This window comes from Podarcis bocagei (assembly GCF_964188305.1).
Source record: "Podarcis bocagei genome assembly, chromosome: 16".
NCBI classification, from domain to species: domain Eukaryota; kingdom Metazoa; phylum Chordata; class Lepidosauria; order Squamata; family Lacertidae; genus Podarcis; species Podarcis bocagei.
In genome coordinates this window covers 20649118-20673658 of record NC_138142.1, presented here as the reverse complement: position 1 = coordinate 20673658, position 24541 = coordinate 20649118, and the positions used below count along the sequence as shown (strand labels likewise).

General features: G+C 40.8%; 1 protein-coding gene across 19 annotated transcripts in view; it reads right to left on the bottom strand.

Annotated features, from left to right (window-relative positions):
* MTMR3 (myotubularin related protein 3) overlaps nucleotides 1-24541 on the bottom strand; it is an 82758-nt gene that overhangs the window by 57619 nt on the left and 598 nt on the right. For 17 of the 19 annotated variants that reach the window (XM_081174721.1, XM_081174722.1, XM_081174707.1 and 14 more), the window contains exons 1-5: nucleotides 16278-16370; nucleotides 6047-6111; nucleotides 3552-3628; nucleotides 2125-2214; nucleotides 620-736 (exon numbers count right to left, since the gene is read on the bottom strand). In XM_081174721.1, coding sequence (XP_081030847.1) covers nucleotides 620-736; nucleotides 2125-2214; nucleotides 3552-3554 — 210 coding nt within the window. In that variant the 5' untranslated portion in view covers nucleotides 3555-3628; nucleotides 6047-6111; nucleotides 16278-16370. Of the gene's footprint in view, nucleotides 1-619; nucleotides 737-2124; nucleotides 2215-3551; nucleotides 3629-6046; nucleotides 6112-16277; nucleotides 16371-23055; nucleotides 23147-24541 lie in introns of those variants that run through there. The other 2 variants (XM_081174718.1, XM_081174717.1) reach the window with 2 other exon arrangements.

Sequence of the window (24541 nt, the reverse complement as noted above, 5' to 3'; positions counted from 1 at the left end):
CTACTGTTCTACTACCTGTTGACATGTGGTCTCAGGGGCTGAGAAAACATTCGCATGGCACCACTAGTCTCAAAGGATCCTTGGCAGCAGCCATATTATGCAAGCTCACAGCTCGGTTCCCCAAAACCAGAGCAGGAATCTCAATACATTGCTACCAAATGGATTGGAAAATTTGCAAGGGCCAAAGACCTACTGCTGTTCAGCTGAGCTACAGCTGCCAAGAAGCAAATCCAAAAAGGTGTTCAATCAAGGATACTAATAAGGCAACCAAGAAGAATTAACGCAGCGGGGCTAGGACATGTGTGGGGAACCTTTGACCGTCCAGATGTTGTTGAGCTATAACTCCCAATATCCTAGGCAGTCAGCAGCATCCGGAGGGCCAAAGGTTCCCCACCCTGAACCAGGATGAGGAAAGAAGAACTGCAGGTTAGTTATCTAGAACAGCAGCAGGGAGATGGACATAATTCTTCATTCTGGATCCTTGTTGTTTCCTAACTTACATCTATGAGTTACATGATAAGAGCCCCAATATATAAGGAATGGGCGGCTGTGCATTTCCCAACCACATAACCAGCAAGATCTCTAGCCGTGAACAGCCAGGGCAGACGTGAAGACTTACATTCACAATTGATTCCTTAAATTTGATGTGAAGTCTATAGTTGGAAAGTGCAATGATGGCATCTTCAGCTCGACCTACGTATTCAGTGCTCTCCCCATGAAGTTCGGGAAACGGGACCTGTTGAAAGGGGGAGGGAAATAAGTTTTATGTAAACAAGTTGATGGTGGATTCTCAAGGAGTTCACTCACTCACACCTCAAATGCAAAGCATACGGATCTTGACGGAATATGACAAGGACGTGCATGTAGTTGTTAAAAGCCACAGAAAGCTTTGGGTAAACACCTGACAGAACAAGGGCTTTAAGCCGTGTCACAAAACATTAAGAGGGGCATATTTTGATGGAAGCGGTTGCAGCTGAATGTTCCCACAGTAAGTTGATTCTTGCTGAAACAACATTAATATGGCAGGCAGCCACAACCAAAGACCCCTTGGGCAGTGGCTGCCTTCCACTTTCATGTTGTTTCAGCAAGATGCCCATTGTGAAAGTGTAGAGAAGTCGTCTCCACCTTCCACACTGAACAGGGAGTCACAGATGATCTAAAACACCAAAAGGAGATTCGCCCCAAATAATTAGCTCCAGCAGTAGAAGAAGGGACTGTTACAGAGCTGAAACATCACCTCAGTTCAATATCAAGTTGGATAGAAATACAGTCGTACTTTGGTTTTCTAACAGCTTAGTTCATTGGAACTAAGCAACTTGGAATTCAAATGAAATCAACAACTTGGAATTCAAATGTCGCAAACCCAGAAGTAGGTATTCAGTTTGCGAACTTTGCCTCAGAAACCGAACGTCTGGCGCAACTTCCGCAGTTTCCAATTGGCTGCAGGATGTTCCTGCAACCATTTGGAAGCTGCGCCTTGGTTTCCGAACGTTTCGGAATTCAAACAGACTTCCGGAATGCATTATGTTCGAAAACCAAGGTACGACTATATAAGCAATGGACAGAAATAAAACCTGTGGAGCTACTTCTGAAAGCACGAAGTTTTTCTGTATTATAAACAATTGTAGAATTGACACAGAGGAAAGGAAAGTGTGAATTCCAAGGTTTTCATATATACTGTATAGCTGAGGAATTAATTCTAACAAGGTGAAGGGACGGAAAAGAAGGTCCCTTGAAAGTAAGTGATTAAGCCTAGTGAGGACATAAGAGCCCTGACAGCTCAGACTAAAAGCCTACTGAATCCAGCAGACTGCTTCTCACAATGGTCAGCTAGGTGCCTGTGGGAAGCCCACAAGCAGGACATGAGCACAGGAGCCCTCCCATCAGCAAATGGCATTCAGAGACATGCTGCAGACAGCACAGATGGGTTTGCAGGAAAACGTCCAATTAAGAAACGCACAGTTAAATAACTTTTGCAATCAAGCTCACAAGTGCAGCAACAGGGTTTGAATTAATAGTCCCATGAGTTAAGATAAATCAAGTGTCTGATCTTGGCTAGAAATAGCATCATCAGATCTGCCCATGTGTCATTGCTGCGAGGGCAAAGGAGAGTCGGGTGACTACCTGGAGATTCTCATCCTCACGGATCAGCTGCTTCCTGGGGAAGATCTGATTAGCTTGGATGCATTCAAGGCTGTGTTGAGTCTCTTCATCCTGAAAAAAACAGATCATGCAGTTTATTTCAACAGTTATACACCCATACATACTAAATCTTTTCACTGACTGAGTTTTTGGGGGGATGGGGTGGGTCACGGGGAATCACTGCAATGCACCAATGAAATGCTTTGCTATTACAAGCCTCTAATTTTAAATTTGTCACCATCCTTTTATGCTTACACTACTGACCGCTTTTTTGTCAGGAGCACACAAGACTTTAGCTTGCTGCCTTTTGGTGCCCACACAAATGTGGTGATCAGGGCAAAGGGATGTTCATAGTGCTGGCCTACTCTCCAGTTCCCCTTTCTCAACTGACTCAAATGACAGGAACTGAGCAGCACCTCCCTCTACCTGCTGCCTGTAGAGGTATCACTCAGGTCTGGAATGCCTTGAAATTTTAAATAAACAATAAACAATTTTTTAAAAAATAAAATTTATGCACCACTTGGTTGTAGAAAAAAACCTGAAAGCTACTTACAAAAAACATAAAACAATAACATTATCACAAGGAAAGTTTACAACAATGTTTTAAAACAAAAAGTTAAAACAACCATAGACTAGAACAAATAAAAACTCAAAAGAAACTTCCCTTTCTTCGCTCCCCTGCCTAATGGTACTGACTCACTCAGAACTACTTCAGAAAACTTGTGGTTCTTTTTAAAAAAAAATTAAATAACTGACAACTGTAACTAATTGTAAACTCACTTGGAACAGTATCAAAACATATATTTTATACATCTTTTTCACTTCATGATAAACATATGAAAGTATGCAACTCTTTTTATTTTTTCCTTTATTTTAGATGCCATTTTGAGAAAGCAGATCAGCCTTGTATTTGACACCTGGACTGGTCAGATGCCCAGAAATGTAATCTAAGTCCATGGAACTCCAGATTAGTTTCAAAGTGATGACAAATTGAATTTATGCCCCATGAATATTAAATACAGAGTTAAATTATGGTGCACAAGGTGCCAAAAATTGTGCTTTAACTGTGCTGAAGGATGTGATTTAGACACCTAAAACCCTACAAGGGTGGGACATCAAAGCCACTTTCCTTCTCCAGGAAGAGAAAGAAAAAGTTAGTAAGTACTGTAAGTAACTTGAATCCCTAACTCTGGTGCTTTGTTGGAACCTGGCAGCTATTTATTATGTACTCAACAGGGCAGAAACGAGCCGTACCAATCCTTGCTCATTTCAAACAGCTCTGTCCTTTGAATGAAATATAATCCCAAAGTGTAGTACAGCCTACTGTATACATCCAAGGGTCACACCCCACTTTCTCATGCTTCAACCTGCCTTGTGCTGATTAAGCTTAACAGAATTTGTACGCTTACCATGACAGAGCCAGGTTAATAGGCAGAGCCTTGTCCCTGCTTTCAATTGTCTGTAGCGCTGTATATCATGTAACAATCTGAAAGACAAAATTAGAAAGTGAGTAAACAGGACAACACATTTACTATTAGTAAATAAGTCACCGATATTCACTTGGATTCTAAATAACTCAAGTACAGATGTAAGAAAACAGAGTTCAAACGACAAAATATAGGCAAAGGCATTTAATTAACTCCATTTGATTTTTTCAAAGCGTAACTGACTCACTCAAATTTGTTCTGAATTTTTGGTTGCTGGGTTTCTTTAAAAGACTGATTTGAACGTGCATTATAACAGATGTCCATGCTGCAAAGCAAACAATTTCTGAAGCTCTGAAAAAAGGGTATTGGAATCTGCCATTCAAAGAATAAAAGTAAAAACAAGTCCCGCAGGGTGCACTTAACTCCTGAGGCACATCAAAAGTAGTCCTTTGGATTCTGGCTGTTCTATTTATTAACCAAGCTCACCTGCCATGGTGATGAATTCACATTTAACGTCACTGTTAACAGTGAACCTCAAGAAAAGTACAAAGTCACGCAGTTCTGTGGGCTGCCATTTAGCCTATTAACATAGAGCTCTGCAATATGTTCAACTACCTGGAATATCACTACGAAATACAGCCTTCCGAGAAGCCCTATAGCCCTCTAAAAGTTTTAACTTTATTTATTTAGAAGGCTGATATCCTAACTAGGCCTTCAAATGAATCAGGGCTGCTTACAATACTCTCCCTATTATGCCTAACTAAAAAGTTAGAAAGTCATTATAATACTGAGTTAGAAGAAAAGTCCTGGAAAGAAGTCTAATAATGATTTATTGTCTATTACAGGAAAATTTTGTGCCAGCTTTCTGTGCAACAAATTCAGAGCCTAGGTTAATGGCCATAATATGTTGGGGGGGGGGAGAGAAATACCTTGGCTACTAATAGGATGAGATTTCATATTTTTCATATTTCATTTTTTATAGCTTCTTTAATGGTTTGTTGACTTTAATAAACATTTGATTGATTGGTCTAACTAAACTGTATTAGGAAGAGAATTTAACTAAAAACACTGCTGTTTAACTTTTTAGCTCTTCCGTGATCAGAGCTGCCTAATAACTGGAGCTGCAAATATTTGTATTTTTTTATACAATGCAGCTTACAACAAGCAAGTTCACAGTTTCACAATAAAAACTACAACACCAAGACAAAACACAAATACCGTAGAATACAATACAATAGCAAAAGGCAGAACCGATAAAGCAAACTGCTTCATCAAGGCAAAGCCTGCCCTTAAAAATAAAAAAGTATTCAACAACTTTAACTTTAACAAGTGGTGTTTGTGTTTGTTTTTGTGTGTGCGTGTGTGTGTGTGTCACCCTGACTTCTAATGTGTTGAACAGTTTGAGTGGACTGAGAAGGCCCTCACTCTCATCCCAGTCAAACAATCCTTCCCCAAAGATGGGACATAGAGAAGGGCCTCCTCTATATCCAATGCAGTGGGCAAGGTGATATGGGAAAGGCAGTCTGATTAAATTCAATAATAACTCATTTATGAAGCCTTTGGGCAGCTTTCTACTAGCATCTATTCGGCAACATGGCTTTCCTAAAAGGCACTCTGATTCTTACTGAGTAGCAAAGAACTTCTGATCCTGTAAGTGCAAGGAAACAGGACTGCAGAGACTGGTATGGCTCAGATTTGCAGCTTGATTGCCCCTCCAACATAGCATGCAGACCATGCACTGCTGAAGCTATCTGATGTGTGGAAGGTGGGGCTAACCCTGCCCACACCTGTGAAATTCCATTCACATTGAATGGTGCATCACACACACACACACACGTATTCATGGCAGTTATGCTCGCAACTGAAATATTACCACAGGCAATGCTGTCATGTTCACCTAATGCCTATCCATACTTCATGACATAATCCAAGACAATACAGAACAAAGTAAGATTAGAAGGGGGCAGAATCATAACAGCTTCACGTACAAAGCCTATGTCAGTCCTTCCTAACTGGAGACTGAATGGAGTAGAGGCTACAGGATGAAGCAGATAAGAGTGGAAAGCTTTTTGGTCCACATAGTTGGCTCAACTGAAAAGCGAAATGAATAGCTCCATAACAAGGTTACCACCAGATGAATCAGAACAAGCTGCTACTCCCTATTTCTGCCTTCGTAATCATATGGAATACCTCCAATTGTGCACAGAAATATGCCACAAATGGGGGCACACCCTTGTGTCTTTTGCTAATCAACTGGCAGTAGTTCGCCAGGGTTTAAGGCTGGGTTCTTTCCCAGTCATACCTGGAGATGCCAGGGACTGAACTGCAGGCCTTGTACATGCAAAGCACATGCTCTAACACTGAGGTGCGGCCCTTCCCCATACATTCACATTCTGCAGATGTGGACTACCAGAAGGTTCAACACAGTAAGCTGAGATGCTTAAGCTTCATTTTTTGCTAACCATCTATTAACTTACCAGCTAGTACCAGAATATTCCTTCCAAAAATTCCAGGCGTTGGTTCAATGTTCTGTTACTTCAAACTGAAAGCAGAAAGAACGAAAGGCCATGCTGTAATCAAACTGAATTCATGGTTATTTGGTGTATGCCACCTCAGAAGCCTGCTTAACTAGCCACAGCAAAATATAAATACTAGAAATGAACAGCCTTCATCCCAAAATAGCATTTAAGCAGTAAAGGTAAACTGTTATTTCTAACTCTCCAGTTCATCCATTCTTCTAATCTTAGCACTGCTTTCAAGACGTCCATGCCCTAAAATGTATTTTTCAGTAGCTTGTACCCGTTTGGAGCTCACTTTATCTCTAGGAAGCAAGAACAATTGCATAAAGGGATAATTAATAATTTTGGAAGTTGGGGGTAGCCGTGATCTCAGCTGAGCTTGAAATACAGAACGAAAGGTAGATTTCAAGTGCTTACTCAAAATCCAGTGATATCATTTTTTTAAAATTATTTTTACTGATTGTACTTATATGACCCCTTTCAGGGCAAAGTCCTCTCAAACCAGTTTGATAATTTGCTTCATTCATACACACACACACCCCATAATATGTTGGCATCATATTTACAGCAGAAACATTGTCCAGTACAATCCATTCCCAATCCCAACAACTTTCCTTTTATGTTTCCACCTGTGAGCCATCCTGCCACTAAAACGGTCCATTAAAACCTAGTGTCTTAGCTAGTCTGAAACCTTTGTCTAATGATGGAAAGATTACGAACTTGTACAGCACTCCCTTTCAGGTAAGGTTAGATTGTCTTGACTTGACTGCTATTTAAAACCCTCTGAATCTGCACAACAGGCAGTAATTCAGGAGGTCACAGAGCTGTAACTAGGCACAATGGAGCAATGCCTGAGTGCACCTCCTTCTCCTTTCCAATATATCTATTTCATAAGGGTTGATGCAAAATCCTGAAAACATATTTTGCTGAAAACAAGGAAGGGAGAGACTAGACATGGTCTGGGTGGAGATAGTTGTGGTCATGGAGCAAGACTTTCATTTAAAAGGACAGACCAAGACATTCCCCAGAGCTGTTGCTTCTGCAGTCATTTCTTCACCCACACACTTGTTTCTAAGTTTCAACTTTTCTTCCCCACAAGAGGAGAAAACAAAAACAGAACTGGCAAAAACTCCATCAGGTGGGGAAAGGGGGAAAAAAAGGAAACTGTCTGAACAGGCCATTAGGCTCACTTCCTGAGCACCGAAATGTCAGTGGCTTGTTCCACATGATGATGCCTGACACAATAAATATTACACAACACTTTGCATACAAAGGTATATAAAATGAACACACGCACTAACAATTATTTGAAATCAGTTTTGCAGGATGTATATTTACAACCATGTACCCTGTGGATATTGGCAGTCAGACCCAGCTCAGTTTCCCCAACCCAGTTAATTTCTCAAAACACCTGCCTTTTAATTCTCACGCGAGAAACTAGTTTAAGCGCCACTTGCTTACGAATATGACAAACTGTTCAAGCTACTCTTCAAAAGCTGCAACCCTGTGCATGCTTCCTTGAGAGGAACCCTTGCCAGGCTAGATTCTCAGAAAATATACACAGCATTGCGCTCTATGTTTGTCACAAGCTCTTAAGTGGTATCTCAAGCAAACAGGGATGCATGTGATGATGACATGCTGAAAAACAGAACATTCTTAAGACAGCTTCCACTGATAACACAAGTCCTCCTAGTTTAGCCTTAAGTCGCCTTGCATCCCTGTGAGGGGAAAAGGCAGGATATAATTAAATATAATAATTAATTAATTAATTAATTAATTAATTAATAGATAATCAATCTCCCATGTCCCCATAGTTGTCCTGATGGGCTTTTAAAATAGCCATGAACGTCTCAGTTATGATTCATGTACTAGGCCTTAGCTTAGTGGTAGAGCACATGCTTAGAATGTAGGTGAGGGATGGGAAGCCTATGTCCCCCACCCCACCCCGCAAGATGTTGCTGGGCTACAACTCCCAACAACTCTGATTTCTGGCTATGCAGGGATGATGTGAGTTAGAGCACAACATCTGGGGGGACCACCCTGATGCAGAAGGTCCCAGATTTAACAAGTAAATATTTCCAATAAAATAAAATTATTATACATACATACATACATACATACATACATACCCCGCCCATCTGGCTGGGTTTCCCCAGCCACTATGGATGGCTTCCAACAAAATATTAGACAATACTGGGGTACATGGACCAATAATCAGACTCAGTATTAAGAAAGCTACATGCATTCATATTTTCAAACTTGGACACATGCAAATATTCCAGCTTTCAAACTTTCATTATCCCTTCTTTGCACAGTATTCACCGCCTTCCTTGTTTGAACTTCTATAAAGCATTTCTATTCCTCCTTACCCGTGGAGGATAAAATGCCATTGTGACAGATTTGTCCTTTCCATCACTGCAGCCTGTGTGGCTTTCACTAAATACTTCCAGTGGGGTAGCAGTTTTTTTTGAAGCATGAGTAAATTCCTACTTGGCAAACATTAAAGTCTGACATCACGCCCGAGAATGAGATGGCTCGTTTCCACTTTGCGGGTATAATGGAATAATTCTTACTGCACATTTCATTATCTTGCATTTCACACACAGTAGTTATTAAATGGCATTATAAGAATTTAGGTTTTATTTTTATAGTCTTCCTGAAATAAACAAAAGCTAGAACGCAACAGAACTGTATCAATTAGTCTGTACAGGCCATGAGCTAAGGAAAGTACTTGTGGGAAAACTTACTGCATGTCACTGAAAGCAAACTTTGCATTTTTAAAGAGGCATACTAAAAAGGGATTTTAAAAAGAAGTGCTAAGTGTGCCACAGGCCCAGGCCAAAGTATGAGTCAGTGCCACACAAAAACGGCCTGTTTCACATGCACCAGTCCTTTGAGAAGCAGCAGGTCTCAGGATCACACACTCCTCACTCTGACACAGCCTCAAGAAGGAAATTGGAAGCATTTGTTTCTAAACCAGGGTTATGTCCAACTAAAGGAAGTAGTTAATTTGAACCAGTGAGGGTGCTGAACAGATGATGTTGCAGCACCAAATTCAAAAGGAAGAATCAGGATCACACTTCCTTTCCATCCACTGCTTGAATTCGGAACTTTTTTTGTTGCCATGCACAGCAGCAGAAAAAACCACCAAAAAGCATCAAATTCAAGCTAGAAAGGAAGGATCAAGAGGACTATTAAGAGTGTACTTCCAATTCTCCCTTTGCAATCACAGCCTGAATTCAAGCAATGGCTTACAGTTTGAATCACTTGATGGCATGTGATGTCAGGTGACATTTGTCTATGGAGGACTGGCCACTTCTGGATCTGGTCCTGTAGTCAGGTCCATTTCCCCAAGCTTCGTTTAAATGATTTGTTCTCCTGAGCTCAGAAGAACCCTGGAAATTTAAAAGGCAGGCGCAAAGCTGTTCAATTTCCTCTCCTCAGCCACACTGGAGGAAAGGTCACTGGAGGAGAGGTCAAGGTGTGATAATCCTTCTCATGAACATAGCACTGAATTATGGTTTTGCATTGCATGCAAAACAGACCTACATGTGCTGAACAGTGCCTCTTGATTGCTGGCTTCATCTATCAATCCTAAATTATGGTTTTAATCTTCCTCCTTGAATTGTTATTCCACTTTGATACAGTGGTACCTCGGGTTAAGTACTTAATTCGTTCTGGAGTTAATTTAACCTGAAACTTAACCTGAAACTGTTCTTAATCTGAAGCACCACTTTAGCTAATGGGGCCTCCTGCTGCTGCTGCTGCTGCTGCCACACCGCCGGAGCACGATTTCTGTTCTTAACCTGAAACAAAGTTCTTAACCTGAAGCGCTATTTCTGGGTTAGCGGAGTCTGTAACCTGAAGCGTATGTAACCCGAGGTACCACTGTATTTCTTAAAAGGTTGAGAAAGGTTGTTTTGCTTTTTACAATCCAAGCTGCTTCAGACCTTGGTTTTAGGTAAAAATGATGTAGCAGAAATAGAACAAAATGCATGTATCTGATGGAGTCACACTCAAACCACTAGTACTACTGACTGAAGCTTAGTCTATGCAGGCCAAGCCACAATACCCACCACCAAGTGATGAAAGACAACTCCAAGTTGAAGACCAGAGCTTTGCAACTCTGTGCCTTGCGAATGAAGCACAGATGATGCATACAGAATTCCTCCTACAGAGGAGGTTGATGGGCCCGGTTCCCCAGAGATTTCCAAAGTGATCCTAAATCAAAGCAGAAGTTTCAGCTCTATCCTATAATTATCAACACAACAGGTGAAACTTTAGTCACAAATATGTAGCAATTTATCTGACTACCAAGGGAGCTTTCTGGGCATAGATGAAATCTTCATTCTGGAGAGCTGGACTTCATGCAGTGTTCATCTTTCTGTCCACAAAGATGGATAGTTATCCATTTTGCAAAGCTGATAATATTATATATTCACAGGTTTAAAAAGGAGGTCCAGCAAAGGCTCTTATGGGGAACATTAAACGCCTGTGACTTTTTAATTTGCCTTCCTAAAATAAACAAGGGCTAAACACAATAAAGGAGAAAATCTAGTTTTAGGAGCTTTCCCTTGGACTGGATACTGTCAGTTTATTCTTCTCTGGACAGAGGTTACTTTCCAAAAAAAAGTAAACGTAGTGGTGTGTGTAGTGGTGAAGTGCACAGCTGTCCGAAATAGCATTTGAGAAATGAGTGGCTGCCTCTTTTTTTATTACCTTTGCAACCCATTTTGAACTTTGCTCTGAGCATCTCTATATAGAAAAATTCCTTCAACCATCTTATTGTCTTATTACTGTTCTTTGTCCTTCTCTTTAACCTTAAACAACTTTGATACAAATATATATATAGAATGATCCAGGACAATTTCATATTATATCAGATTACCTCTATTGTAACCACAGCAGTAACTTCTAATGAGAGACAGCAGTCACTTCAGAAAAATGTGACATGACTGCCTGAAGAATTATTAGCTAGCCCCAGAAACAAAAGATGGGCATCGGAACTGACTGGAAGAAGTTCCTTTCTGTGACAAGATTCTTGAGCAAAAATTATCAAAACGCTTCTCTTTCAAGATGCCCTGAATCTTGGATGGAGACATGAGCCCCCATGGCATAGTCAGACCTACATACCTCACTGTCTCTTCAGTTGGCAGTACATGTTTCTCCCTTAGGCAAAATGAAAGCTGGGAGATGGAGGGGGGGGGGGGTCGGTACGTTTCAAACTTCTGACATGCTTTCCAGAAGTTTGGCCATCACTGTACTGAAGTTTAACTAGCCTTCACAAACCTCATACCCTATAGATGTTTTGGCTCCTTTGCCATCACCTGCACAGAATTCCCTGTCACCTGTGGCTACCAGGTTATTATTGAAATCAGCCTTCCCCAACCGAGTGCCCTCCAGGTGCTTTGGACTACAACTCCTGCCAGCTTCAGCCAGCTCTGCTGTGCTCCCATCCACCTTAGCATCATATGACTGTGCTGGCTGGGGTGACAGGAGTAGTAGTTCAAAGTATCTGGAAGGCACCAGGTTGAGGAAGGCTGAATTAGACAAAGAATCTTGTCCAGTGGCTGCTATTTTTTTCCCCAAATTGATAAAAATCTCAGTCATTTAGGGAACAGGGTTGCATGAACTGGAGAGAGATTCAGATTTATTACATTTCTATTGCAAAGCTCAACATCTGTGTTTTCCATTAGGTTTTATCTCTTCCGGTACTAGTGACCAAGCAGCCAATCTATTTTTTTAGCGGCCCTTCCCTTAGGAAAGGCTAACGGGGAGGGTTGTTTGGTACCACTGCTGGAAGGTGCTAGGTGTCAAACAGTGTGTAGGTGTCAAACAGTGCTATGTGTCAAACAGTGTGTAGGTGTGTAGGTGTCAAACAGTGACACCTACACACCTACACACTACCATGCCCCAGGGCGGAGTGTTGTAAAAAACAAACAAACACTACTTGGTCCACCAAAAACTGTATACCCCTGCAAGCAAAACTACATAAACCAGAATAATACATTCAAAACACATGATATTCACATTTGAGAAAGAAAGAACTGAGCTGAGATCCCAAGTCAAAACGAAAACCAAACAAACTGCTCTGTCCTGTACAGAAGAGCAATCTATATTCAAAGCTTTAATCCATAAACCAAAGACTACAAGAATGTCAGCAGTGGGAAAATCATTAGATCTCAATAAATGTTTGCTTAACAAAAGAAAATTAAACATGGGGAGGGGGCAGCATGATCCTTCCAAAATGAAAAGGTACATTATCTTTCTGTGGGAGTTTGTCTAATAAAGAATAAAGGTTCACTGCATACAGACAAAGAGCATAATTTGATTATGAGCACCCAACCAGAATATAATGCCCCTGTTCACAGCAAATTCCTGTTACCAGGAGTATTAACAACAGTGAAGATAGAAGAATTCCCACCAAATGTTATATTTCCTTACAAACTTGCATGCAATATGTATTGATTCCACCATAAATTGAAAATCCAAAACTACAGCCTTCCTCTTCCTATTTAACAGTCTCTTGATTGGCAACAATTCAACTAGATTTCATGCATCTGGTAAAATAGATGCAACGTAAAATGTTGCCATGGACTCTTGGGAAACAAAATTTGGTCCGCAGTTATAGCTCAATAATTGTATTCAACAAAAGCATATCATTATTTCTTTTGATGTGACAGATAACAATTTTAAACCGGCAGTTTTGTAATTAGGTAACTCTGTTATCTAGCCACTCTCTGTTCAATCCATGAATAGTAGCTCCCAAGGCTAAGGAACTGCGGGCACCTAACAGTCGTAAGGACCCATTGCCTTACGAATGAACATTTTCTCCATGCATCATCTTCCCCAAAGTAACTTTTCAGAGCTTCTCAGAGCTCAGCAGGAATATCCCCTCCTAAATTACTGCCTCTGGTATTGACCAGACTTCAAACTGATAATTGCAGGGCACTGATCTATAGAAGCGAAACTATAAGCTAATCATGGGAGATGGAGAGGCCACATATACACACATCACTTTTTTCTGGGATGGATCAACTCTTTACTTATCAGCAGCAAGATGTTCATGTTTGTGTGAGATAAGACGAATTGGCGAGAAGAGGGGAAGTGGCTTTTCTAAGAAGTGCAGTACACAACACTGTAGATTCAGATCCTTCACTTTTTCCATCAAGCAATCTGGAAATCAGTCCATGATCAGCTGTTCCTTTTGTGAGTCTTTACAGAGGCTAAATGGCTTCACAAACCCTGAACTCAGTGAGTCTCTAGAATGCCCTTTCCTGAGTGTCTTTCCACAGTCCTTGAAGTACATTTTTATTTAGTTCTGCTGGCAAGCATGCTACTTTATGAAGACATTGAAGCTCTCAGCTTGATGCCCATTCTGGCACATCTGAACCCCGATTCCTCCTTCCCGTTTTCCAGAATATTATTGCAAGCTCTCTCTCCCCCCCTCATTCTCTACTCCTCCTGCCAGCTTTTGAATTCTCACTGCAACTTCCTCTTCCTTTTTCCTCAGTACCTGAAGCAATTCATCACACAATCTCACTGCAACATCAGCCCTCACTCATCCTGTTTGTCTCATCAGTCTTAACTGTTAAATAGTAAACTGCAGAACAGGGGTGTCCAAAACATTGATCCCAATCTACTGGTCTATCGCAGGGCGCCCCTGGTTGATCCCGTGATCCCGAGCAATCAATTACCCGAGGCGGGGGAGCTCAAAAACTTTGGTTCATCCTCTCCCAGAAAAGCTCAACAACTTGGTCAATCCAATGGGTAGATCACTTCCAGTTTTTTTATAGTGGGAGTAGATCACAGTCTCTTGGAAGTTGGACATCCCTGCTGTAGAGTTTCTCAATAAAATTTCGTTTCTGGAAAAACTCATCTTGTCTCCACTGATCCCTTGAAAACGCAACTATCCTAACTAAATGATCCAAGTTACGTATACTTTGCTCTCCTGTGTTCTAGTGTTAGCTACTGAGCCAGCCCCACAGGACAAACAGCAGCTTCTGGCAGAATACCAGCAGAGCTGCTGTAAGAAATGGTTATATTATCACATGTTAAGATTACCCCCCACTCCCCTACCATTCATGGGAGAGATTGTTCTCTGAACATGGAGTAGTAGTCTACAGACATGTTAAGAGACATGTTTCCTAAGTACAGTAACATTCTTCTTCAAGCACTGCCTGCAGAGAGCTGCAGTGCTGGGGACTGAGACTTAGAGGAATTTCTCCCTATAGATTAAGATGATCTGCTGCTGCTTCTTGTGTCTTTTATGAGACTTCCTGTGCTGTGAGGGGACATGGCCATCAATCTGGACACTCTGCCTTTCATTTCTTATATTAATAAACCCCCAGTCCACTGAAGAAATCAAGGATGTACCTATCTCTCCTAAGCTTTCCCCCTTTTCCTCATGAGTCACTTTTTTAAAAGACTGTAAACCAGCATACCATTCTTCAAAAAAGAATGCAACAGCAATGATAAGGGCAAGAGTGAACATGATGGAGGAAGAGAAAGATATTTCAAATTCCTAGAAACCATACCAGCTTTTGCAGTACTAGCTCTTTGAAATGGTGAATCAATATTTTGAAGTCCTACATACTAACATATCAATTTTTCAGGGAGTTTACGTTCCCCCCAAGCCAAGCTGGAACAAGGGATTTTAAAACCTTGAGTTAAGGGAGCTGGTATAGATGATCAAGATTGTGAGATCCTTTTGCAAGCATGAGAATGAAAACCAGTGATTCCACACATGATGGCTGGGTGGGTGCCGGTTCCAGGAACAGAATTGCCGAAGGGCTGGCCCTTATCACGCTCAAGTTAAGGACTTAATAGGAATGGGTACAACTAGGTAACAGCCCCAGACATTCTGAGCAAACAGAACTGTATTACAAATTGTAAACAATTTATTTAGCGAGTGGACAATATTTTGTATTACTGTGGTGGCATTAAATTGATATGAATCAAAACTGACTTCACAATTCACAGATTTAATATAAACAAACCTGTACCTATCAGTCTTACTTATGCAACCTGGAAGCAGTTGCACAAATAATACAATAGAAATATGCAGGACAATAAAATACTAAAAACACTCAATTTTCCATTTTGAACAAGTATACCTTACAGAACTGTAACAGTGAATTCATTATGGAGTTTAAATGTGCTCTGGGTAAATTTCACATTTGTTCCAAAAATACTTTATACTTCATCCTTTGGTTCCCTCCCAACTTAGGTGTTCTCCAGAAGGCTGCAGAATGTAACTCTGACTCTGCTGACTTTAAAAAGTTCCGGAATTTCTGCAGTAAACACACAGGTGCTGAAATTCTCATTTCTCACCAATGAAAGCACTTCTTAAAATTGATTACGGTACGTACAAGGGAATTCTCTTGCAGTTATTAGTGCCCTTGGAAGAACCACACTTTTCTTTTCTGCCTAGGCTCATGTCAACATCAACAAGTAGAAAGAGACCAGTAACTTAAGACAAAATGCATGTAGTTGACCAAAGCCTACTTTTGACAAGTAAGACTGTATACCGGGGGCGGGGGGGGGGGGAATGCAGCCATAATAAGTTAGAGCTACTAGCAGCCTATAACACAGCTATAGTAAACGCCAACTGTACCAAATGAAAGCAAGATTTTTCATTTGCTCCAGCGGGTGAGAGTGTAGTGACCAAGCAAGATCCAAGAAGCTGGTTCTGTAGTTTTCATCCTTGGCTTGGGTTTTACATGAAAACTGGAATGCTGTACCTGTAGCACGCTTGCTTAAAAGGTTGGCTGTCAGCAACATAAACCTTCCTATTTAAACAGAAATACAGTAAATATCTAAAGGCACCCAATTTGTTCTCCAGCAGAGTACATTTGTTTAATTTTAAAAAAAACTAAAGTAAATCTGTAGAATCATAACTGACAGGGACACAATACCATCTTGTCTAAACCTACTAAATGATTGTAAATTCCACATTCTCTTAAGTAATGAATTATCATCTTGCTGTTGCTGCTGTAAAACTCCCTCCTCCATTTTCAGTCTAGCTTCCTGTAGTTTAAACCTACTGCTTCTTAGCCGATCTTCAGTGCAAAATTTAAATAGCTTTTTCTGTAGTTTTTGGATATGTATTTGACAACAGTCAACATTATAACAGCCTCACAAACAAGTCCCCACAAAGGTAGAAAAATCCTTTATGAGCTAAACTCACAGTTCCTTCAGCCTTTCTTCATATGTCTTCTAGATCCCTTCAGCATCCTCAATGTTCTTTTTTAAGTCAAGGTAATTGGTTCCTTTTATCTATTAATTTATCAGGAACATAAGAGAAAATTAAGTTACTTAAGTTAAAATTAAGTTTAGAAAATTAAGTTACAACATATATTACTTTAACCAATAGACTATACCAGAGAAAGTTCATAACTTCATATGACGTTTATGTTTAGAGCAAACAAGGAAGACCATTTTTTTTATTTATTATGATGATGAACTAAAAGAGTACTCCACTTCCAGCATGAAATGTAGCTGGTAAAGGGTTACAAATTAAAGACAGGCACAGAAACAAGAAATAGGTACAGTATTCCCTTCCCACAAATCAGACAAGATATTTGCATATTAGAACTTTCATTATGGGACTTGTGACAGTCCTAGTGCCAAAGGAAGAAGGGGTTCCAATTATAAAAGCTTTGCAAATAAGACTCCCAAAATTACTAGCCCACCATAATTTTTACTGTTCACCTGTTAAGGCATTACAAAGTACCGTAAGTTGTTTGCGGCACATTAGCTAGGAGCAAGGGGAGGAGAAGGGAAATTCATTCCCAATAACTGCTTGCTTGCCTAAGGGTAATCTATACTCACAAGCAAGCAGATACACATTATAACAGCCATTTATTAAGCATTTGGAACACCCTATCTTGTGATTTCAACCCACCTCTTCAATCTTCTCTAAAAAAATATGGTAACTAGCTTTAGGAAACTCTGTGTTGTGCGTTCGCAACTATTCTACTTAGTTGTATATCTTTCACAAAAATTGACAGAATACTGCTTAATCAATGGAAGGTACACAATTTAATCTGTATGCCATATTTGTTATTGCACCTCAAAACTGAATTTGCATTTTCTGTTGTCACTGTCGCGTTGTGGATTCGTCCCCGTCTCTCCCCCCCCCCCCCCCGGCTATCCACCAGTTTATAAATTCCTCTATTTTGAGGTCAGTAACAACTTGGCATTTGTCTTTGGTTTCCAAGCAAGTGCTTTAACTGGCCAATATAAACTTTGAATTCTAAATCAGCCCTTCTTAGGTCTTGTTTCTACTGAGGTGGTTGACCTGAACGTGAGCTGTTCTGTTTTAGACCACAGGTATGGGCTCACATGATGGAATGCTTCTCCATACAAAATACCCACTCTGCACAGAAAACTAGGAAATGGGAGAGAAGGCTAGGCTAAGGCTAGAACCAGTCTCCCTAGTTTTCAATGTGCAAGGATACAGTATTATCTATTATATATACCTGGAGCAGCATTTCATTACGTGAGCCGCACCTGTCTGAAGTGCCACATCCAGAGACAAGCTTACCACCACAGTGAGAGCCAAGCCTATGTCACACCCTTCATCTAGGTGACTAATAAAAGTGACTAGAATTGACTAAGCAGATCCCAGCCAAATCTTGTTGTACACCAATAATGAATTATTAGCGAAGTTCTCCAACAGCCCAACCTAATGCTCTAAAATATATTTCTCCAATTTATAATTCATGAATGTCATCAAATAGATGTATGAATGCTTTCAATCTAGTGTGTTACCCTCAGTCAAACAATTTACCATACCAACAGAGAAAGCTGAATTAAGGTGACACCGTTTGCTCTTTATAAAAATGCTCTTCAAAACTGTAGACTGCTAGGAACTGCTCAGCTTGTTTATAAGCTTAAGCTGCTTTTTTGTTCTACTTGCCAAGCTTATTCATTATCTCTAGGAAGCACACAATTCCATGGACCCTCCCATTTTTAAGATAACCACGGCATTTGCCTTCAGCCAGTTAGAGATCTTGCACAGTTGCAATGTGAAACTTTGGAATGGAAAGTGCAAGAATTTCCCCCCACTCCAAGTCCCTGCCAAAGACCTAGGGGTTCAGATTCAGTGCCATCAAAGCAGCCCCTCCAGCCCCTTCCTCACACTTACTCTTGCATGGAGATGAGAAGGGGATGCTGACAGCAGGGACACCTCCCAGTCTGACACAAGGAAACATGGGGGATTTAGTTCCTGATGCTTCCAGTGTTAAATGTAGAGCGTTCACTACATTACAAAATAATAGAAACTGCATTTCCAATGCTTCCTGGCAGTAATAAGCATTCCCTCAGCATCATGTCTGAGGTCTTCAAAGCCACAAGCCCTCTCTGTTGCTATCCTTACCCCCAAGAGTAAGCTTGCGAAAAGGGAATGGTATGCAGGCAGCTGGCAGCAGCAGAGGCCTTAGGCTGCAGGTAAATCAACAGGGCCTTTTCAGACAGGGCTCATGCTTCCCAGTTCAGAGGGGACTATGATATAACTAATTTTTTTCCGTTTCTGGATGTAATGTTTTGGCTAATGTTTAAATTGTTAGCATGCCTCCCAATTTGCTTGATTGTTTATTTTAAACAAACAACCATGCAAAAAAATGAGAGTGAAGGACTGAATTGGGATTAAAGAAAATATACTTTACCCCAGTACATTTTTATAGCATTTTCATTCCCCTCCCAGGTAATTAGACATGATCTCCTGGTCAACACTATAGCTTCCACTTGCCATGCATAGGGCAGTTAACAGAAGGCAGGAACCACTTCCCTTAAACCAAGTCAGACCACTAGTCCACCAAATTCAATACTGTCTACTCAGAGTAACAGTCTCTCCCCAGGGTTCCACACAGAATTGTTTCCCACTCTAACTGGAGATTCCTGAGATCTCAAGTCTTTAAAAACATGATATGACAAACAAAGCCTACTTGCCTGGCTTGTACAAGCAGGAAAATACATGTGCAAATACCAGTTGAGGCTATTATTCCCAGACTCTGAAAATGGAATTTGGAATAACAGCTTCCCTCTCCCCATTTTAAATCAGATGATGTCACAATGCACAGACAAGCACTTTACAGAACAGTGAGAATTATATGCTGTGCTCCTGGGTGTAAAGTCACAAACGCATACTTTAAAGTGTTCAGATCAGCTAGAAGCATGTTCTCCTCTATGAGGAACACCTTAGCTAAAATGTTTGCCTAGGATTCTGCACTCCTTAAAAGACTTTCTTGAGATCTGATTACATCATCACATCCCTAATAAAATATCCTACCCAGGATGTGATTTGCTTATGGACCAAAAATCACCTAGGAAAGAGAATGAAGCAACGAGTCTCATCTTTCTTTTCCCCTTATGATAACCGACCTGAAACACAACACTCTAGTCTAGCCTTTCTCAACCTTGGGTTCCCAGATGTTCTTGAACTACAACTCCCATCATCCCTGACCACTGGCCATGCTGGCTAGGAATGATGAGAGTTTTAGTCGAACATCTGGGGACTCAAGTTTGAGAAAGGCTTCTCTAGTCAGTATGTGTATACTGTATTAGCCATACAAGAAGCAAAATTCTCTCTTACAGGAGAAACTTATTTTCAAAGTTCAGCATAGGGTTCAATTCTGGCATCACACATAATTAATGAATAATGGGCATGATATCTGAACTGACAAACCATAGTTACACAATCACACCACTGCTTCCAGAGACAGGAATCAACTTGTGAAGTGCTTAGTGTACTGGAAATTAAAGGAAACACAGCTACAAGCAATGGTTTGCCTGGAAGCTCACACCCTGGGTCCTAAACTGGTTGACTCAAACCATGATCATCTCATCACAGGGGCTGTTCTATACAAGGTAGAAATCAGGAATTTAGTATGGCAGCACCTACCCTTTGGAGCTCCCTCCTGTTACATGTCAGAAAGGAGCAGTCCTACTACTGTCTTTTCAGATCTTCCTTTTTCAACAAGACTTTTAAGTGGGGATTTTTATCCCAATTTGTATTAAATTTGAAATTGTTTATGTTTTTGATGTTAGGATGTTTCTTGGGAAGTGAGTCATAAATGAAATAAATAAATGAATAAATAAATAAGAAGTGCACATTGGAGCCTGGGCAGAGAAGGCTCCCTTTCCCTCCCTTGTGTGTTGGCAACCCCAAGTTATTCTGGCATCCAAGCTAACAGCCTCAAGTTTGTGCAAATAAACTGGAGGAAAGATTGGTAAACTGGAACAAACTAAACAAACGTCTGCATCGCTGATACCATAAGAAAGTCCTGTATGATCTAAATGAAAGTATGGCATGATTCTTTTATTCACTTTCAGTCCTCTTCTCCCTCAGTGAGGAATTCTGGTGCCAGGTGATATGCTACACTGTATGGCTTACAACAGAGCTAGCCACCCGCTTGTGAAGATTATCAGAGATCACAAAGAAAGGAATATATGATAACAACAACAAGATGAGGAAAATAACAAAGAGACTATCTGGACAGAACTGGACAGAATTGTGTCATTAAAGCAGCAGCAAGAGTGATGTTTGGATCCCTTTCAGAGCTCGAAGTATGGGTACCCCCAACAAAATTTTTAAAAATTGGCTGTATAATTTGGAACTAATGTGATTTGGAATTAATGTGATTTGATTGGCCTGTTAATAAAAATTATTTTTTAAAAAATACAACAGAGCTAGCCAACATGGTACCCTGCAAATGTTTTGGACTACAGCTCCCAGCAGCAAATCCAATGATAAGGGATGTGAGTTGTAGTCCAAAACATCTGCAGGGCACCACTTTGGCTACCCATGGCATACAGCATGCCAGCTTGTACAAGTTATGCATACAGGTTGGTTGGCTGGTTGGTTTTACTTTTGTGAAAATAGATGACTCTTGTTTTCTACAGGATATTTTTCTGGAAAATAAATTTTGTGTGCCATAAACAAGGTTCTGATTCAGGTATGCACAAACCCACTACTACTAGCCATCTCAAGCAACAGATATTGCTAAAACCTGCCTAAAGCCCTAAACATGGTACAAAAAGCCAAGTGGCAAATCTTCCCTGTAACAACAGTGTTTGCTATTTTATAGCCAGTGAGCTGCAAAGCATCTTCATGGGATTTACTCAGGGCCACAGCTCAGTAGTAGTGCACATGCTTTGGATGTGAAAGATCCCAGGTTCAATCCTCAATATCTTCAACTAGGACTAAGAAAGACTCCTCCCTGAAACCCATCTGAAATAGACTCTGCATAATGCAACTTCCCATGTTCTGGGAAAATCCAAAACTTAGTAACATAATTTTTGAGGATTTAAAACTTTAGTCAAATCCATTAAGCACACCTAGTGCAAGCAGTTTAAAAGCAGCTGGAATCATTCTTTAACAAGCTGCAAAATTTACCTGAAGTATCAAAGGTGGAGTGCCTTCTTTCCTCATACTTGATTATTTATTCTCGTATGCATAACAACCACCTGCAATGTTGTCCTTGAACATTAAGTATCTCTTTTGCATTAATCTTGGCTTCCCCCCTTGCCTTAACACCTCTGCAGTTTACAGTCTCAATACACAGCTTAGCATGGCAATACAGTGGTACCTCACAAGACGAATGCCTCAGAAGACGAAAAACTCGCAAGACGAAAGAGTTTTTCGTTTTTTGAGTTGCTTCGCAAGACGGATTTCCCTATGGGCTTGCTTCGCAAGACGAAAAACGAAAACGTCTTGCAAGTTTGTTTCCTTTTTCTTAAAACCGTTAATACCCAGGGTGACTTCGAGGAGCAACTCATAGCACGCGGTATGGTAGCCTTTTTTTAGGTTTTTGAAGACTTTGGTGATTTTGAAGACTTTGGGAAACCATGCTTCGCAAGACGAAAAAAATCACAAGATGAAAAAACTCGCACAACGAATTAATTTCGTCTTAGGAGATGCTTTGCTTGCTGCCACACAAAATGACACAGCAGACTGTAGTTCCATTCTTCAGTCTTCTACTAACCAATAAATACCCAACCACCTGAAGCTATGTGCCTACTCCACACAAGGCAGTTATCAAATTCCACATACTGTATTAACATTCCCCAACTGTTCCCTCCAGATAGTTTTTTTGGAGCCTAACTCCCATCAGTCCCAACCTGCATGGTCAATGACTGGGAATGATGAGAGTTGTAGTCCACAACAAGTGGAGGGCATTAGGCACAGGGAGGGGAGTTGCCATATATCATTACTCCTTCAAAACCTGGCAATGTTCCTATATCTACCTGCCCTCTGTCACATGAAACTTTGAGAAATCTTTCCATACAACACTCAGTACTTTTCATCACTCTGATGTTCCACTTCACCTACACTTCTGAAATATTCAAACCCCTCCATGTATCCATATGTAAAGTACTGATAGAACACATTCCAGTTCTGGATTAATGACGCAGCAGATGGAGGAGGAGTGAAGCAGCACTGACCATTCATCATGTCACAATAAGTAGTAGAGATAAGATAATGTGGAAGCAATGTTGGACATTTAAATAGTATGCTCCTACACAGTGGATATATCCAATACCTTCCTGGCAGCCCAGGGCAAGCAACCCCCATCTTCACATACACATTCCACTCATGGTGGACACTGGACAAGGGAGGGAAAGCCGGGCCTTCTCTATCCCACATGTTTTCTCAGCACAATACAGCTTTTAAAGGGCACTGGTCACTTAGATCTGAAGTTGAATTTCCAAGGGATGTCCATTAGTTAATTGACAGATTTCCATTGAACTTGAAGCCTGCCGCTCAATCCTATGCTTGTTTAGTTGGAAGTGTCACTTTGTTGAATTAGGCTAACACTCTGGTCAGTGTGCATAAGACTGCAGCCTTAGAAATACTGTACAATTGAATCACTCAAGACCATTGTGGTAACACCAGCACCATCCCTTCAGCTCCCAAGCAAAAATATAGAAACATCTGTGGCTGCAATCCTAGCTGCACTTACTTGGAAGTAAGCCCCACTGAATGCAATAGAACTTCCTTCTGAGTAGACATGGTTAGGATTGTGCTGGTGGTGAATGATTTTGGAAAAAATCCTCCTTTACAGCTAGACAGACAGATCTGGAAGAGATTGTGAAGCTTATAGTAACAAGTATAGAATGAAATGGCCTTCAAAAACAACAAATTCCAGCAACAGTATATTATATGCAAGAAAACCTGAAATTAGCAACCACTGCCAACTTTCAAGATGAAAGAACTGCTTCAAGTCCAGAACCAAACTCAAGTCGAGCTCCTGTAAACCTGCAAGCAATCACATAACAGTGTCTACCCAATTCAGCAGGGCACACCACACCCCATATCTAGAACACCACAAATGGAACATAGTCTCCAACACAACTTGCATCAGAAAAGGTAAAAACAGAGTCCCATGACTCTGTTAAAAGGTCTCACCTGAGGACATTCCCAAGATCACTTAAAAGAGATTAAATGCTCCCCCAGTATCCCTTTAGCTTGCATATCAAAATCTACAAAAGTTAACCCAAACCCAGTAAGGGCACACATCTTTGTGTCTAGTCATTTGTGGTCTTCACAATATTAAGAGCCAACTTTTGTCATGCTCCTTTGCTAGTCTCCAGAGGCAATTTACACTTGCCACAGGTAACCTGGTAAGTGGTTATTTACAGCACTGCTTCAATCACCAAATCATACTCATAGCAGATTACAGAGACACAAATGGGTGGATTTTCTGTACACCCTTTTCAGTGTGGTCTAATCTGCATGGTGATGGCAAGGATGGAAGCATAAATTGGGAGTTACTTTGGATATTAATTATTGTGGAGAACAAAGATGACTGTGTGCTGATGATAACATTAAACCGGGGGCAGGAAGACAACATACAGGAAGGTGAGGAAAAAACCAAAATATCAGATCTAGGGTTAAAAGGGAAAAGGAGAAACACACAATATGGGAGGAAAGGGGGGGTAACAAACTCAATCTTCTGCCACACAAATTGGTCTCAGGCCTAAAACATGGGTGCACCCAGCCAAAGGGAAGCCAAGTACACCTTGCATTTACTTACACGTATGTTTATGTTCCTCAAATGTCCCATGCAGTTGAGCAAGAGTTAAGAGGCCAAAATTTGGGACCCGTGTACGCTTCCTTGAAACTACGTCCCACAGAATACAGCAAGCCTTACTTTCAAGTAAATTTACCCACTTATTTATGGGGGTAAGCCCTACTGAATTCAGTGGGCTTTACTCCAGAATAAAAAGAGGCACAGGAGCAGGCTTCATGCTCCTAAGCAAGACAGAAGAGTCCAGATTCAGTTTTCACCTTGGCCACAAACTCATCAGGCGGGCTTAGGCTAGCAGTTATTCTGTCCCATGACCTGCCTCACCCCCATTCACAATAACACTGACCTACCTTACAGAGCTGTTATCCCTATATGAGATAGTACACACACACACGGTTGTATCCAGTGTCAACTCCAA